At 40.8% G+C, this 18,042-nt stretch overlaps 1 protein-coding gene across 7 annotated transcripts in view; it reads left to right on the top strand.

Annotated features, from left to right (window-relative positions):
• The window catches only part of SGMS2 (sphingomyelin synthase 2), a 77,605-nt gene extending 59,805 nt beyond the window's left edge, over window positions 1-17,800 (top strand). For 5 of the 7 annotated variants that reach the window (XM_029942258.1, XM_029942235.1, XM_029942243.1 and 2 more), the window contains 5 exons: window positions 493-1,199; window positions 4,864-4,981; window positions 10,235-10,388; window positions 15,499-15,665; window positions 17,174-17,800. In XM_029942258.1, the coding sequence (XP_029798118.1) occupies window positions 745-1,199; window positions 4,864-4,981; window positions 10,235-10,388; window positions 15,499-15,665; window positions 17,174-17,377 (1,098 nt within the window). In that variant the 5' untranslated portion in view covers window positions 493-744 and the 3' untranslated portion in view covers window positions 17,378-17,800. Of the gene's footprint in view, window positions 1-297; window positions 395-492; window positions 1,200-4,863; window positions 4,982-10,234; window positions 10,389-15,498; window positions 15,989-17,173 lie in introns of those variants that run through there. The other 2 variants (XM_029942249.1, XR_003909872.1) reach the window with 2 other exon arrangements.
• Window positions 17,801-18,042: the final 242 nt, after the last annotated feature.

Genomic DNA, 18,042 nt, shown 5'->3' with positions numbered 1-18,042 from the left:
GGAAATAAAAAACCGAGTCTTTGACGAGTGAAGAGGGTAACGATTATTCAGTGTGTGTACGCAACTCATCACAGTTTTTTTAATCATTCCAGGTTCATGGAAAAGCTGTGGTCTTAGGAAAGAATGATGTGGTCTCTGGAGAGGTTCTAGCTGATTGTGACTTCATGGTTAGCAACAAGTTATAGTGTCTGATGAAGTATTTGCCACGTTGTGGCCTGACATATTTAAAGAAATTTTAAAGGGATTTATTATTAAAATGTTCCTGTTAATACTGCCATCAGCTCAAAAAGAGACTAGAATTCCAAGATAAAACAACTCAGTATTTTACAAATAAACTCCATCTCAACAGCTTTCACCGTGTTCTGATGATATATTTATAAAGCAAATGGCTTTGGTATTTGCTTCCTTGTTTTGATAATGCTTTTGTTGTTTTGGATGGTTGACAATTGGACACGCACCATTTCTGAACATAGTTTTGTTTTATTTTTACAGGTGGGTGAGTAACAAGAGAAAGAACATTGAGAGAAAGAAAATTGGCTTCCTTTCTTGAAGGTGGTGCATGTATAGCAGGTGGCTGTATGGAAGGAACGGTAATCAGATGCCCACCTTCTACACTTTGTGCTAGGAAACAAAATCGGTTATAAGAGTCCATGTGGATCTCAGAGTAAAGGGATTTGAAAAAGTCATTTTTGCACAGAGAACGAGAACTTTACCATCTCCTCTTTGATCTGAAGACTGGGGACCATGGATATTATAGAGACAGCAAAACTCGAGGAACATATGGAAAATCAAACCAATGATCCCGCAAATACTTACACAAGACCTGCCGAGCCTGTTGAAGAAGAAAACAAAAATGGCAACAGCAAACCTAAGAGCTTATCCAATGGGTTGCGAAAGGGAACCAAAAAGTACCCGGACTATATCCAAATTGCTATGCCCAATGAATCAAGAAACAAATTTCCCCTGGAGTGGTGGAAAACGGGGATCGCCTTTGTGTATGCTCTTTTCAACCTCGTCTTAACAACCGTCATGATCACAGTTGTGCACGAAAGGGTGCCTCCCAAGGAGCTCAGCCCTCCACTACCAGACAAGTTTTTTGATTACATTGATCGGGTAAAATGGGCATTTTCTGTATCAGAAATAAATGGGATTATATTAGTTGGATTATGGATCACCCAGTGGCTGTTTCTGAGATACAAGTAAGTAGGTCTAATAATTTGGGGCAGGGGTTGCCGTAAGTTTGTCTTTAAGGGAGTAGATGTGTCATTGAAATTGTCTTCCTCAGTTTTGTCTGATAACTCAGTCCTAGCCAGGCATTTGGTGACAGGAAGCCAGGGAAAGAGCGACCTCTTTGAATAAGTAGGCGTGTGTGGAGCAACTGTGTATGACAGGGGCAACCTCGAGGACACTGCAGACCCACTGTGGTTGGTGACTCAGAGTTGATGATTTTAAGGTGCAGTTTCTGATTTCGAGCAGCTTGGCACTGTGGTATCTGCATGATAAATCAAGAGGCTTGGAAAAGAACAACCGTCGCTTCATCATGCTTTTGTTATTTTAGGCTTTTAACAGGTGGAGAATAGAGTAGACTGGGAAGTGTTTTTTCTCTTATTACTCATAATGTGATGACTATATTGGTCTATAGTCGATAGCGTTCTTTGAGGTTTGGTTCTTTTCAGGAGTTCTCAAATTTTACATTTCCTCTTCTTTTGCCTCTTGGAAACTTAGTCACAAGTGTTTTAGAAACTGAATTTAGACGTGGGTCTGTGCAGTTTGCACTTTCGGCTTTGAAAGTAAACACACTGTCCAGTTTCCCCCACAGCACCACAAAGGAGCTCTTAGTTCACTGGTTTCAGTCTCCTTGTTTTGAAACAGGAAGAATCAGGAAATAGAAGCCAGGTACTTTTGCTTTAAAGACACTTAAAAATAGGACATAGCTTTGAAGTGGTTATTTTTTCTTCCCTGTGAAATCTCACTGTTGGTCCGTGAAAACAAGTCCTCTTAATTCCCTTTTTCACTTCATTTATCATTCAGATATTTGCTCTCTACTAAGATTCTAGCAATTAAATAACTAAAATATAAGTTTGATCAATGCATTGCCCATTGCCCATAAACTGAGGCTTTTGAAAATGTAATGTATACTTAGCTAATACACACTGTTCAAAAATTCACAAATAGGATTTCTGCATTAATGCCACAAGATTTGTTTAGAAAAAATATTTTGTTTTTTATTTTATTTTTGACAGAGAAAGACAGCATTCAAGTAGAGAAGGGGCAGAGAGAGAGGGAGACCCAGAACCCAAAGACAGGCTCCAGGCTCAGAGCTGTCGGCATAGAGCCTGACATGCAACTCAAATTCACGTATGGTGAGATCGTGACCTGAGCTAAAGTCAGACACTTAACCGACTGAGCCACCCAGGTGCCCCACCAGATCATTTTTAGAAGAAAGAATTTATGTTCTATTGTTCTTTCAGTTGGTTGTTGCTTTGAGAATAGAAGAATTCAGTCTCTCTTTGCTGAAGAGTTCCCCAAATTCAAGTTTGCAGTTTTGAAAACTTATTCCACAAACCAAAGTCATTCCTAAACATTTTCTTTAGTACGTGTAATTAAAGACAGCTATCAGCTGTCTTTTACTAGAACGTTTTGATGCCGGAGTTGTTAGTTATGGTATGCTTAATGCCAAAAGCAAACAGTACATTTGTTGAACTTCAGTGTTTCTCTTTGTAGTCTCCACAATAGACACTGAAAATAAGAGAGCCTGCATAGGCCAAAGGTTTGCTTTCTCCTTTAATTTAGACCAACATTTTATTCATATATCTGTGAAAAGAGACATTTTCCAGGGTCTGGTAAGTAGCTGGCTTCCACCTAGAAACATAGTGTCAGTTTATTTGAATCTTCATCTGAAGAGTTGTTATAAACTGCCTCTCCGTGGCCACCTGACACTTTACCATGCCACAGCTGACCACACATTTTAAAGGTACCTATCTTGGTCACAACCGATCATCAGAAATTTGTCAGGGAAATCATACAAATTTTTTTTTCATTTTTGAGGTAGAATTATATAATGTATCTTAGTAACTAGTAGAATACTTTTTATAGTACATTTTGAACATCCTGGCTGAATAAGAAACCCTACTTGCTCTCTCTTGCTAAAGCATCTTCAAAGCTGTGGGAAAAGAACCATTAACTGTAGTTATTTTTCTAAATAAGGTTGCAGAGTACACATTTTACCTTCTAAGTTAATTTTCAGTTCCGAGGACAGCTTAACTCAGAATTCTGGAATGAATATAACTGACTCATAATAATTCCTGCTTACTACTACGTTATCTAACAGCATGGAGCACACAGTTCAACACTTTTTGGGTCTAAGCTTGAAGCAAAGGATGAATTATTTTTCACTTAACCAAATGGAGAGACTCAGCACTATCACCCATTCCTTTTCAGTACTAGAAAAGGCATAGTTAGTACAGCAAACCTTTAAAATAAATGGCCTTGCACTAAATAAATATTTCCATCTAATAGTCTAGGTACTTTTCTTCTCTATATTTTGACCTTGGAAACCCTGGAATGTCCTTAAAATAGCTACTGGAAACAGGCAACTAAAATTACATTTGTACATAATTCTGTAAATTAGAAGTCCCAATAGTTACCTGAATTAGACCTTGATCCACATCAGATGAAAGTCTTGAAGAAACTAAAAATATGCCGCTTGCCTGAAATTGCCTATTTTCCCAGAAGTCTTTGATCAGTATTAGTTTTGAAAGTCTGAGAGCTCTGAAAATGAGGGACCCGGCGTAATACAGTTTAGGTGCTAGGGAAGTTATAATTAGCAATTCTAGGAGCTTGAACAACCCTACCCATCTCTGAATCCCCTGAGCCCAGAGTTTATAGACACACCCCTAACTTCGCAGCATAAAATGAGTTGTTATCTTCAACTGGACATAAGGACACTAGGAACCCTCAAAGCCCATTCAGATACCCATGAGGCAGACCCTTTCCCTGTGGAGGACAGTGTGTTCAGTGTCAACCACTGGGAACCACCACGTTGGAGTGAGGACTTAGTGGTACAGGACAGAGACTAATGTCAGTCAAGGCAACTGTCTCCACCAAAAAATATAAAGTGTAGAAGGACTTGCGGAATTTATTTTTATTTTTTTTGCTTTTTTGGATCAAGGTTGAGTAAAACAAGGGTAAACTACTCAGTTTACAGCTTCATTGTTAAATGCCCATAAATGCACAAAGGTACTTTGGACAATTTCAAAATATAACTCTCTGAAAATCTGTATAGTCATAGACAAAATAGTTCATGCTCAAGTTGTGAAAATCCTTTAGGATGGTCTCCAAATAATCCTTGCTTATATAACTTAGGTTAAATTAGTTGTCCCATTTCCCTATGTGTCCAATTATATAGTATCACGTTGGCTCATTAGTTAATTCCTCTGTGTCTGTGGCTTGTTTGTACCTCTGATATGTTCTCAAGAGAAGGTTTTATTAATGCAGTGAGTTGACTGAAAACATAGAGCAGTTCATTGAATTCTTTGGCACAAAGAGTGACTTTTTTAGGAGAGGGGGTTGTCTAGGGCCTGAGTCAGCTTAACTCCCTCACTTTCCATGGACACTCCTTTTGGGTCCCAACTCACCTAGATTTATCACAATATGTGAACCTTTGTTTCTGAAAGCTGCAGTATGGCCTTTGCATGGGATTATACAGGTGGGCACTTCACAAATGAGCCTTTGGGCTGTGAAACTGTGGTCTGTTAATGCCACTCTTTATTTTTCTTTCTTCTGTTAAACGTTGTTTGATAATGCATTAGGAGCAGAAACAACGAGTAAACTTGTTTTTCCTCATCTCTGTTTTTCCTTTAGGTCAATAGTGGGGCGCAGATTCTTTTTTATCATGGGAACTTTATACCTGTATCGCTGTATCACAATGTACGTTACTACTCTTCCTGTGCCTGGGATGCATTTCCAGTGTGCCCCGAAGGTAAGCACCTCTGAATTACCATATAGAAGAGATGAAGAGCGGCGCCTGGGTGGCTCAGTCAGTTGAGCATCCGTCTTCGGCTCAGGTCATGATCTCGCGGTTTGTGGGTTTGAGCTCCTCATCAGGCTCTGTGCTGACAGCTAGCTCAGAGCCTGGAGCCTGCTTCAGATTCTGTACCTCCCTCTCTCTCTGACCCTCCCCTGCTCGCACTGTCTCTCTCTGTCTCAAAAATAAATAAAAAACATTTTAAAAAATTAAAGAAGAGAAGAAGAAAACCGTTATTGAACACCTCTCCCTATTGACGTGCTCTTTAGACACTTTCATATGTGTTAACTGCAATCTGGTGTATATTTTTTTCTCTTTAGACTTGGGGGGAAGAAATCTAAAAATGTTCATAAAATGTGTATCTTTGTGCATTAGAAGTTCATTTTCTGCTAAATCAAAGTTACAATGTGGTGTTCAACTCTGTTTTTTGCCTTCTTATTTACCCATTTATTCATTCATTCATTCATTCATTCTTCAGGTATTAAGCTCCTATTATGTACCAGGCCAGCACTGTAGCAACAGAAGTGACCAAAACAAAGTTCTTCTTTTTCTAAAGCTTACATTCTATTGGGGGATGACAACTGAGAAATAAATGCGTGACTCATCACATGATGACATGTCAGGTTGCTATCAGATGAAAAACAGAAAAGCTGAGTAAGGGTGAGAACAATGCTGGATAGGTACTACTTTATAGAGAGATCAGAAAGGCTTCTGTAGTAAGAAAGCATTTGGACAGGAAATAAGATAAGGAACTGAGCCATGTGGATGGGGGGAGCCCTAGGCCAAGGAAATAGCTTAGGCACAGTAGATTCAAAAGGTGGCAGGAGGCCCATGTGGCTGGGTAGAGGTGGGAAGGGCAGAGGTGGTACAGGCCATGGGTCCCCTGGGCCCTTTGTGGCCCACTGAACATGAACTTTAGTGGTGGACAGAGAGGTGAGGAGAAGTCATTCAATTCAAGATGTATTTTGAAGGTAAGGCCAACAGAATGTACTAATAAGTTGGATATGGATGCAACCGAAAGAAGCCAAGGATGACCCCAAAGTTTTTAGCAGTTGGAAAGCTAGAGTGGCCTTTTGCTGGGATACACTGTGGGAATGAATACCGAAACTGGCTTAAGCAGGATTTACAGTCTCTCCAGGTAGAGTCACTTCTCGAGAGTGCTGTTAATCATCTTAGACCCCAGTATGCCCTGGTTTATAAAAAAAGAAACATACAAATCTTGTGCTTTCTGGACAAGGGAATGAAGTCTAACATCATATTTTACTGAACACTAAGCAGATGTCCAAGGTGGAAGGAAAAATAGAGTTTTTCTAAGTCAACAGTCTCCCTCACCAAATATAGGTGTGGTTTGGAGAAGCTATAATTTTCCAAGGCCATCAAAGCAGAAAGTGTCTGTAATTAAAACAGTGTACATATTGAATTCAAACATTGGCTGATTTTTAGTGAAACTAATTTAAGGCATGGGAGAAGTTCAGAAACGTAATAAACACTCTTAGGGGTTATTGCTATGTGTTAAATGAAGAAATGGGCACAGAAAAGAAGGCAAGCCCATTCTGGTAATGGATGAGGTTTGCAGAGATGAATTGCTATGATTACAGAAAGAAAGTAAATTAAAGATTATCCTCCCTGGAAGAGTTGGCAATTTTGAGAAGCCACATCAGTAAACATACCACTGGATCACCAAGCTACAAATACTCCCAAGGGAAGCTTCTGGCGGCATCCTAACTAAATAGCCCCCGTGTTCATTTGTCAGGACCTCTTTCTGAAGCATAAGCAGGCTGTAGGTACTTGAATAATGGTCCGGTAAAACAAACACAAATCGTTTTGACTAGAGGTGATAGGGTGTTATGGAACAAGAGTGAGAACTGTGTTCTAAATGTGGTTCAGCCACTGGCTTTGCCTGCTCCTTAGATTTTTGTGGTCATAAGGCCATTAGGTTATTTACCTGCCTCTTCTGTTGCTGAATCTGTAGAATGCCCTTCGTGGCTGTGAGCAATGACAGGACCTCGTACACCGAAACCAACTCTGTGAGAGGGTGTCTCGTCCTTGGTGCTGAATACAACCTGTTACTCACTAGATGCAATCACCACAAGTGATTTCACAAGATTGGTGAAATCCTTGGCTTTCAGTTTCTAATTGCCTTCTCCCTTATCTGTCCTCGGCTTGGGCTTCACTTTAAGTCTTTTGCTTACAATTTGCTTCAACCCCAGCTTTGGTTTACAGTCATAAAATGTGTATTCTGAGAAGTACATTGAAATCAATTTTGGCCCAGTTATTAGGACATGCATGAAATGATTTAGCTTCCCAGCTGTTTTGTCACATACAAGAATGTTGGGCTGAGATAACTATAGTCTGTTCCCTGAGAAAGCTTTCCTCACACCCTGGCCATAAATGTCCAGAGGACTTTTCTCCTGAACTGAAGGGACAGTCTGCAGGGTAAGTTCTGGTTTGGCAGCAATGAAGTTGGGCTGTCTTCTACTTTTTTTTTCTTTTTCTTTTCTTTTTTTTTTTTTTATGGGACATGACATGTGGAGGTGACAGTTCATGGAACCCTTAGAACACTGAGCCTCTGTCTGCCTTGGCTCTTGTGATTGATCCCTCTCTTCTTAGCTGTCTGCATCTTCAGTTCCATATCCAGTCATGGCATATAGAATAGTGTCTGAAAAATCAGGAAATTAATAAAAACTAGAGTGGTGAGTGGTACATGGTGAGTGATGAGGGTCCCAGTGAACCAGAACAAAATTAGAAAAATAAATACATTAATCTCACCTCTCACCATTGTCTTCCCCCACTTTCCCCAGTTTTTTTTTCTCTCCCTCCCACCCGGCCCTTTTATTCCCCCTTTCTCGAGAATGAACTAACATCTTGGATAGCAGTGACAGGATCGAGGAATTAAAAACTGAGAAAAGACAGAGCAAGGAGAGAGAGGGCTTCCCCTGTTCTGTATTCTATAAAGGCACAACGAATCCAGTGCTATCAGCGATCTCCCCACCGCCCCCGCTGCTGAAAGGAGGGAAGAAGAGAATGTGTGGTGATAGTTTAGCTCTTAGTTTAGCTCGGGTCCATCTAATCCCTGGTAAAGGGACTGATGACGTTAAGTGTTTCTGCCCTTAGAAAATTAAAGTATTGAGTTGGGATGGGTGAGTGGATAAAAATATATAAGGGTTTTGAAATGAAGAGTCCTGTGTCCTTTTAAACTGGAAACACAATGGTTGGGCAGTGTATGTACTTTTTTATTTGATCTCTGTGTTGACAGTTGTTTGTCCCAACCATGTGACAAGAAATTCCTGAAGGACTGTGCTTGATCTGATAAAGCACGCAGCGAGGCTCTGTCTTGCACATGAAGGGCGTATCCATAATTTTAGGTAGTTTACAACACACGTTTCTTGAGGTGAACCTGAAATGAGTCCTGTAGTTCTGCCCACAGTACTTCTCTTCCTCAACTATGGATCCTTTGCAGCCTTCTAGATCCTGTCTTTTCAAGGCAGGATCACCTGTTCCTTTTTTTTTTTTTTTTTTTTTTACTGTTTGTTTATTTTGAGAGAGACCAAGCATGAGCAGGGAAGGGGCAGACAGAGAATCCCGAGTAGGCTCTGTGCTGACAGCGGGACTTATACTCACAAACCGTGAGATCATGACCTGAGCCAAAATCAGGAGTTGGATGCTTAACTGACTGAGCCACCCAGAAGCCCCTGGACTATCACATCTTAATAAAATATCTATGTTGTGATTTGGGCAGCTGGGCTTGCCCTAAACAAACTCTTGATGAAGGTGTTTCTCACCCTCCCCTCTAATCACGGTTTATGTCATTTTCTGTTACAGAGCTTTATTCTCAACTACAAACCACCAATCATGGTGTGTTTGTCTTTTAACAGGGGTCATCTGAATGCCAGAAAGCTTTCCAGATCCATGAACTTTTTTTATCATGAAATGTTTAGGCTCTCCAGTACTGATGTTTTGTGTAAGGAGTCTTGCCCCAGTTCCTGCTCTACTGGATAAGATGGTTTTCCACTTGCTTAGAGGCTAATTGAATTTCTCTCCTCCCAGACTCTCCTTCCATCCATCTGTATATGCCCTACCCACCTTCACCCCCATGCATCCACCTGGGCAGGGTGCTACCTGTCTTCACCACCAGTTTAACCACCAAGCCTGGACTGGTCGTGCTTCAGGGATCATCATTGAGTATAAATGACAGCATATCATATAACAACTGTCCCCCCAGGGGCTCAAATGAACAGTCATTAGTGGTTTTTCTATATTTCTCTTCTCCTGTGTACTATTACCTGAATGTATTTCTGAATGTTATTCTTTGGTTTTCTAAGCCTCTTCAACTGATACTAGACCGGACCTGAGACCCTGGCCCCCAAGCATTTCAGTTTTCCAATTTTCCATGCCTACTATTTTGACCAACTCAGCCCACTACTCCTTCCCATATGCTAAAGTTTTAATGGGATATACACTTTTGACTATTGGGTCAAACTTCTGTCCTGGCCCAGCATCGATTCCCACATCATCATGATGGCTTCTAGGGACTTCTGCACCAGTGTTCTAGGGAGCTCTCTTCTGACCCTCTATGATACCATAACGTGCAGATTATTTCTTTGAAGGGTGTTTTTCTTCATCAAAGCTGCCAATACATCTCTAATCCATCATTTTCAAACATGTTTATTTAATGTATTGCAGCTCCCCTTTTTAACTGTGAAAACTTTTGATCAGATGTAAATGCAGCTATTTGCACACTTTCAGCTGCCAATTTAACACAAGGTCTCAGTACACTTTAGGATATTAGTAATGTGGTATTCAGCCGAATCAAATATTAACCATCTGAAACCCTGACTTCCCCCTACAAAGAGGAAAGAAAGTAGCTTTGATTTTTTTTTTTAGTGCATAGCTATGGTGAAGTCATTGGTTATTAATATTTTTAAAAGCTTTGCCCAAGGACACACTACCACCAAAACATATTATTAGTAACATATTGAATAATTTAAAACGTGTCACTAATACTCGCCAATAAATGAATAAAACCTAGTTTAAGGAGCTACCCCCTTGGATTCTTTTTGACTTTTTACATTAAAAAGAAAAAAGCACAACCTGGTGACCTTTTTTTTTTTTTTTTGCTGTTTTGTTGTGTTTCTATATATCCTACAAATTAGGCTGAAATGTGATTTTATCAGCTTAGAAATTTTTTCCTGATCTTGTGTCATTCAGCTCAATGGAGACTCTCAGGCAAAAGTACAGCGGATTCTACGGTTGATTTCTCGTGGTGGATTGTCCATAACTGGATCCCATATCTTATGTGGAGACTTCCTCTTCAGCGGTCACACCCTTACGTTGACACTTACTTATTTGTTCATCAAAGAATGTGAGTACTGACTCATTCCCACTCTGTGGACTGCGGAAGTGGGAGGGATCCCTGGGTCCTGAAACTTCTGGGACTCTTACCCCATTGGGATAGACAGCTATGGAAGATACAGGTGTGCAAGTGCGTGAGGTTGTGTGTGTCTGAGTGTATTTAATTCATTTCAACTAGTCCTCTGTGATTTGAACATGGGTGGCTAAAAACTTGGCCCTGGATTCTCTAACATTTACCCTGCCTCCAGAATGTCTCAGTCCTTGATTAGAACTTCCCAAGGTATGAAAAGCTATTTTCGTGTTGCAGAACAGGGGTTAAGTTTATAACAAACAGAATCCGTGAACTGTAATGCTGATTGTAAGTGACTTATGAGTGTGAAATGTCCCTTGTATGAAACTTCGATTTCATCATTCCAGATAATTTAATATTTGCCCCTTTTTTAGATGTTCTCTTGTCCCATTTAAGTTTCAACATTTTCCAGCTGACTTCTGTGCTTTAATAGGCATCTTTGAAAACCATTTTGCCAATATTGATCATTTCTTCATACAGACCAACATGGAGGCAAGAATGTATAGTTCTTTGCACATGTATACAATAAGTGCCATTGTACAAAATCTTTGTGTAGCCCAGCAGCTTTCATACCTGGCATAGTACCTCCTTCACTGTGGTAACTAGATGAGGTTAGCTGCCCAGCAAGTCCCATTATTGTAGGTTTCTGAGGTTCGAGTTCTTGAGGCTCATCATCCCAAAGTCCTTCCAAAGTAAGTGATACCTTTGCCTTTGTTTTTGCAAAGTTGGTCAGGTTAACCCTCCCCTTTAGTTCCAGGATACTCCCTATTGTTTCTTAGAGCTTTATCTCAATTTCCTTCACCTCCTTGGCATAGTAAAGAGGTGTTTTGGCAAAGACCAACCAAAGGTCACCTGCCCTTCTGTTGCCCTGCTGCTTCTACCCTTCTCTTGGCCTGTCATTACTCCAAACAGGTGTAGCTTCACTTCATGGCAGTATGGATGTCAGAGCTTATCGGTCAGTGGCACAGAAGTGAGTTCTTGTCCTATAGGCTGCCTGAGGTTTCAGGTTGCAGTCCTGCTTGAGGGCTTTTGGGACAAAGATTTGAGATCCTTTGCAATAGAGGAAATTTTTTTTTTTTTTGGTAAGAAATGTGTAGTTTGAGTTGTTTGTTTCCTTTGTAGCTACTACACACACTTAGAGTGGGGAGAGTAGCATGTTCAACGCACAGCCTTCATCATACCTGATGTCAAGCTGGAGGCTGTTCTGGACCTTTCCCCTTATTTCTGTCCTCACATTTCTACTGGAGGTGATAATGCACCAATATAGGGGGTTGGTTGTCTCCTCCTTCAATGTCAGTCACTGCATTTCTCATACCTAGTTATTAGTAGAGTGATCTGTGTTGCTGATGACCCTAACTAACTTTTGCTGGGAAAAGTTCCACCAGTGTGTAAGATCAGTTCTTTTCTAGTCCTGAGGTACACTCGTGTTATAGGAGTTTCTCTCTAATCTGAGAATCATAGGAAACTAAGAGAAGAAGATGGGGGATGGGGAGGAGCTGCACGTTGGAACGAAGCCATGTGAGCTGCAAGTAATGACGAGAAACACCCCAGGAAATTGAAGGTCAATTTTAGAAAATAACCGAAGACCAAGTGATGCTGACGATAACAGCTAATAGCCCTAATACTCTGTGCCAGGCACTGTTCTAAGCCTTTGATGCAAAATAATTCATTTAATCCTGCAGCCACCCCATGAGAGAAGCACTGTTTTCCCCATTTTTCAGAGAGGACACTTAGAGAGAGACTTTCCATGGTCCACAGTTGGTAATTGGAGGATGGGGTTTTCAAACTCAAGCAGGCTGACTCCAGAGTTACGCTATTAATTTCTTGGCTCTGTTTAGAATATTTGGAAGCCCAACTTATCTGATCTTATAAAATTGCTAAGGAACAGTCTGAATTTATGGTTCATTCTTGTTCTTCTTTTACTTCAGGGCAATAATAGCAAGGCAACTTGTGATTATTTCTGTGAAGGCTCTGCAGTATGTAGAGATATTTTCTTCCCAAAACATGATCTCAGCTTGAGGTTTTAAAAACTGTGTGGGTTTACATACAGCAATGAAAGAATTACATTCTGATTTTTCTACTTGTGAAATGGCAAATCTGTAAGACCAAATACAAACCCAACTCTAGCATCAGTTCTGTACACAAACAGAGCATTCCGCGTTTGTGCCTGCTGCTTATGCAATTAAGAAAAGCACTCACCTTCTAAATTGTGCCATGCGTTCTTGTTCTGAATAAGCAGTGGTTCCAAATGGTTTCTTTCAGCAGTCTGCTTCTAGAATCAGATGCATCATTCATGGTTTTTTTTCCTGCCTTTTGATCAGTTTGGTCTCTTTCCTTGTTTGCTTGGTTGTCATGAATAGATTTTAATTTAGTCAAGAAAACAGATGAAAACATGGAACCAGGACCATTGTGTGGGCTTTACACAGGGGGGAGCTTTACACAGTTGTGCAAATATTCTCACTGAGGACTAAGTTCCTTATAAAATTAGCCTGAAGAAATCAGCCTAGCTACTAGTACCAATTGCCTTGCTAGTCGAGAGGGGAAAACTCCTTTCCTTCCTCCCTTCCTCCCTCCCATCTGTCTTTCCTTCCTTCCTTCCTACCATGCTACCACACAAAGTCCACTGTCTGTATGATTCAATGTCTGTAAGGCTAGGATCCCGCAGGCAGTAGGGTGAATTAATATTTGTGTCCTCCTCCTTCAGCCTGATATTATTTATCCCAATGGTAGAATGGGAAAGCAGAAAAAGTTACCATTTCCCCATTTCTATTTCAAAATAATTTATATTAAATATTTTCTTTGGCTCAGCCAGTGTTCTCAGTGAGTGAGCAGTGGTCCCAAGGTGGTAGCCTAATTGGCAATACATTTTTGTGGAAGAGCAGTGTGGGTATTTCCAGCCATTCCTAACATTTTGTTTTCTTTCTTTTTTTTTTAATGTTTTTTTTTTTAAATTTGTTTTTGAGAGACAGAGAGAGACAACACAAGCAGGGGAGGGTCAGAGAGAGAGGGAGACACAGAATCTGAAGCAGGCTCCAGGTTCTGAGCTGTCAGCACAGAGCCTGACGCGGGGCTCGAACCCACGAACCATGAGATCATGCCCTGAGCTGAAATCAGACGCTTAACCAACTGAGCCACCCAAGCACCCCTAAAATTTTGTTTTTAATTCCATAAGTACTAAATGACCACTCAGCCCACCTCTTTACTCCTTATGTACTTCAGCTTTGCTTCTTGTGGATAAACAAATACAAAATAGTTCTGGTTTGCCCAAACATTTTTAACTTCTAAAGTAATAAATATCAGATGACCTTATAAGCAGAGAAAACTGAGCTGGTGTGAGGCTTCAGAGAAGGATGGAGTCTGTGGTTTTCTGCAGAATATTTCGTGAAAGCTCCAGATTTCTAAGTGCTGTTTCAATTTTGAGTATGCGCCGCCTAAACAGAATTGTTATGGGGCCTGGATCTGGCCACCCAGGCTGTAAAGGGTAAGGCTTCTTCCAGCTGTAAAGTTCTAGGAGTCTACCCATTATCTGCTAGAACTCTGTGTCAGGGTGAACCAACTGAGAAGCAATAAGGAGTACATTCAAACCTTGTACGTTATTTTTTCTCATTGCCACGTAGTATTTTATTATATATATAAACGACATCTTCTTGATTCATTCGTCAGTTGATGGACATTTCCGTGACTTGGCCATTGGTGAAAGTGAATGTGGATGGAACTGGAGAGTTCTGTGCTAAGTGAAATAAGTCAGTCAGAGAAAGATACCATATATTTTCACTCATATGTGGATCAGGAGAAACTTAACAGAAGACCATGGGGGAGGGGAAGGGGAAAAATAGTTAAGCAGAGGGCGGGAGGCAAACCATAAGAGACCCTTAAATACTGAGAACAAACTGAGAACTGGTGAAGGGGAAGGGAAAATGGGTGATGGGCATGAAAGAGGGCACTTGTTGGGATGAGCACTAGGGGCTATATGGAAACCAACTTGACAATAAACTTAAAAAAAAACTTAAACGTCAGACTTTCAAATGCATACAGGTTTATAAACTTACTGTTCTACTTGAAACCAAAAGAGCAACAGCCATTTCACCAAAAAGTACTCTTCATCTGAATGATACCTGGTTTGGTATTTCATCAGGATTTCTGGAAACGGCTGTTCTATCGTCCTGCATTTAGAAATAAATATCACTATGAACATAAACACAGTTAAATAGGAAATAAATGTGTTAGATTATTAACTTTGTGAGCTAATAAGGCTTTAAAATAGAAAAACGAAAAAGCAGCAGCTATTAAAGAAAAAGAATAGGGAGAGTTACTGGAGATGAACCGGAGGTTGCCACCTGTGTCCTCACCACTCGTGTGGGCGGACTGTGGGGCGTATGATCACGTTTCGCCTGAGACCCGCTCTGGCTCTCTTCTAGCCCATCCATATAATGACCTTCTTAGTGGACTTGCCAGGAAGGTTAAAATCCACAAGTGAATCAGCCAGAACCCTGAGCTTTTTATCGGGAGTGTTTCATAGTTGCCATTAGCAATAAGAGTATGAAACTGCTGAGAAGCAAAATATTGCCAGCCACAATGCCATTTGTCTCCTTCTGGAAAAATCACAGTACATTTATGTAAGACCTGAAATTACTCCTTATTTCTTACTTTTCTCTACATTTTCATTGACAACTACCCTTCCTTTTGACTGCTTTTCTTTCCAGTGGGATTCCTTCTGTGAGCCAGTATGAGGCAATTCTAACCAACCTGATAAACAATTCTGTTCTTTTCCTTATTGAACAACTTAGCAGCAGGCAAGGTCTAGAATACCTAGGGAGTGACTGTTCTCCAGTGAATGACTATGAGACCTGCTCCCCGTGGTCCCCCTCCTTCTGGCTTTGTACCTGAGCAAATCCCGGGCTGTTCACAGTGACCCATTTTGGGTTAATCAGTTTTCTTCTTCCAGTGACTTCCTGACTTTACATTATTCTGCTTAAGGTCATTAGCGTAAACTGTAATCATTAAATTCATCTCTGGGAATCTTATTAACTATACTTTTCCTGCCGTCTAGATTCGCCTCGTCACTTCTGGTGGTATCATTTAATCTGCTGGCTGCTGAGTGCCACCGGGATCATCTGCATTCTTGTAGCACATGAACACTATACTATTGACGTGATCATTGCTTATTATATTACAACACGGCTGTTTTGGTGGTACCATTCAATGGCCAATGAAAAGGTGAGAGCAGTCAAATTAATCCAGGATAATCTTTAAATGCAGTGCCCCCCCCCTTTACATGCTGTGGAGTTTCAGACAGCTTAGTGGGAATAGCTCCTGTCACCACCCATGTGTGTGGTCTGGGTCAGTCCACTAAAACATGTACCCATTACTGCTTCTTAAATGATGTCACCGATATAAATGACATTTAAGAATAAAAGTGCTGTGTAATTATAGCACATGGTGTTTTACTAATTCAACTTATTGATACCAGAATTGAAGAAGTATAAATGCTAAATTAAAATGCTGGAACCTTCTCTGTGGAAGCATCCTGGGGCAGCCAGGTAAGACATGTTCCCTGCCCTCAAAGAACTGAAATTTTGCGGAAAAGACAGAAACCGTATTTTTCTAAAAAGTCAGGCAAAATAAGCAGTCCATGGATTCCTGGAAATGGCCCATCTTCTGGTGACACTGTGCTCTCGGGCTTCCCTTCTCCTCCTCTCCTTATTTGTTGCTGGTGCCTCCCATTCCCAGATGACCTTCTTTCTTCTCCCGTTCACACTGAAAGAGCTAGCTCAAAGGCCACGTCTTCCAGGAAGTCTTCCTAGCCTTGTTCTCTTCCTGTCATCCCAAGATGGGAAGATACTTCTCTTCTCTGTGTTTTCCTAGTCTAGGTGTGTGTGCTTGCTCTAAGAGAGTGAGTCTACGGGACCACCTGGGTGACTCAGTCAGTTAAGCATGCAACTTCAGCTCAGGTCATGGTCTCATGGTTTGTGGGTTTGAGCCCTGTGTCAGGCTCAGTGCTAAAAGCACAGAGCCCGGAGCCTGCTTCAGATTCTGTGTCTCCTCTCTTTGCCTGCCCCCCACCACCCTGCCGCTCACACTTTGTTTCTCTCAAAAATAAATAAAACATTAAAAAAAGAAAAAGAAAAAAGAATGAGTCTGTGTAGCATAACTTATCTTTGGATAGTCTTGCTGTATTGTCCAATGCATATAATTTGTGAGCATTTGAGATATGCCATTCCCAAAGGGTCTAAATCCAATTCTCATTTAGTGATATCCACTGGTAGATGCCTTTTGGGGATTATTTTATAGACTTCCTTGTATTTCCATCTGAATGTCTACTGACAACACCACACCAAAACTGTCACCTGTCCCCTTAAATGGGTTCCCCCCTGCGAGCTTGCCCTGCACGCTTCCATCTCCCTTGAGCCTGCATCCCCCTGCTCACGCATCCTTAGAACTGTTCCTCCCGGCTACCTCTCATCCATTCCTGAGTCTGCACTCTTACTGAGATTGCAGGAAAGAAGAATTTGCATGAACTGGAGAAAGGGGGGGAAAGGGGCTGGGACCAGAAACATGTCAGAATCAGGGAAAAGGCACAAAGACAATTACTGCCTTGTGATCCTGATTCTGCTGCTTTCTCTGTTATAGTACAATGAATGACAATTTAATTAAGAAAAAAAATGGGATGCAAATCATGAAAAATACATCTCATTTTCCTTTTTTTTTTTTTAAACTTTTTACAGAACTTGAAGGTCTCTTCACAGACTAATTTCTTGTCTCGAGCATGGTGGTTCCCCATCTTTTATTTTTTTGAGAAAAATGTACAAGGCTCAATTCCTTGCTGCTTCTCCTGGCCACTCTCCTGGCCCCCTGGCTGCTTTAAATTTTTATGCAGAAAATATTCACGGGTTCAGAAGATCGGTGAAGATAATGAGAAATCTACCTGAGGAGCAAAACAAAGGCATCAGCTCTTACACCAAAAGAGTTAACGCTGTAACCAAAGGTATAGTTTTGGGTTTTTATTTCAGAAGAACTGACTGGTAAAGGAAGAAGTGGACCAAATTTTGTGTAAAGGATTAGATGAATGAAGTATTACCCTTGGACTGCTTTTCTGATTCATCCTGAGAAAAGTGTATTCTCCTGCACCCCTTCCTTCATTGGTGACAAGGCCCCCACCCCCCACTGGGATTTTACTAATGAGCTTGTTAAAGAGGTGCCAAAGAACATACTGTTCTGTTCCTTATTCAGTCTCCACAAAAACCGTCTACAGAATTTTTTCAGGATTTTTTTTTTCTCCAAGGTCAGGAGAAATTTATTAATGTTTTAAATAAACTCTCTGGATATATACAGCTACTGTGTAAATAGAATTACCCAATGTCGAGAGTGGTTTTGGCATTAGGCTTATTCATGAGGGGGAGATCCATGGTTAGGAGTAAACTGGAAGTGAACTTTGTTTCCACTTTGTCACGGGGAAGGTCAGGGTCAGGTCGGGGAATGTGCACTGCTGCTACCACCCAATGCACTATGTATCACTTTTACTTTATTTTTTTAACTGATAATATATATATATATATGTATATATGTCCATAAATATATGTACACATATGTACAT

The sequence above is a fragment of the Suricata suricatta genome, chromosome 1 (assembly GCF_006229205.1).
Source record: "Suricata suricatta isolate VVHF042 chromosome 1, meerkat_22Aug2017_6uvM2_HiC, whole genome shotgun sequence".
NCBI classification, from domain to species: domain Eukaryota; kingdom Metazoa; phylum Chordata; class Mammalia; order Carnivora; family Herpestidae; genus Suricata; species Suricata suricatta.
This window is presented reverse-complemented; position numbering and strand designations above follow the sequence as displayed.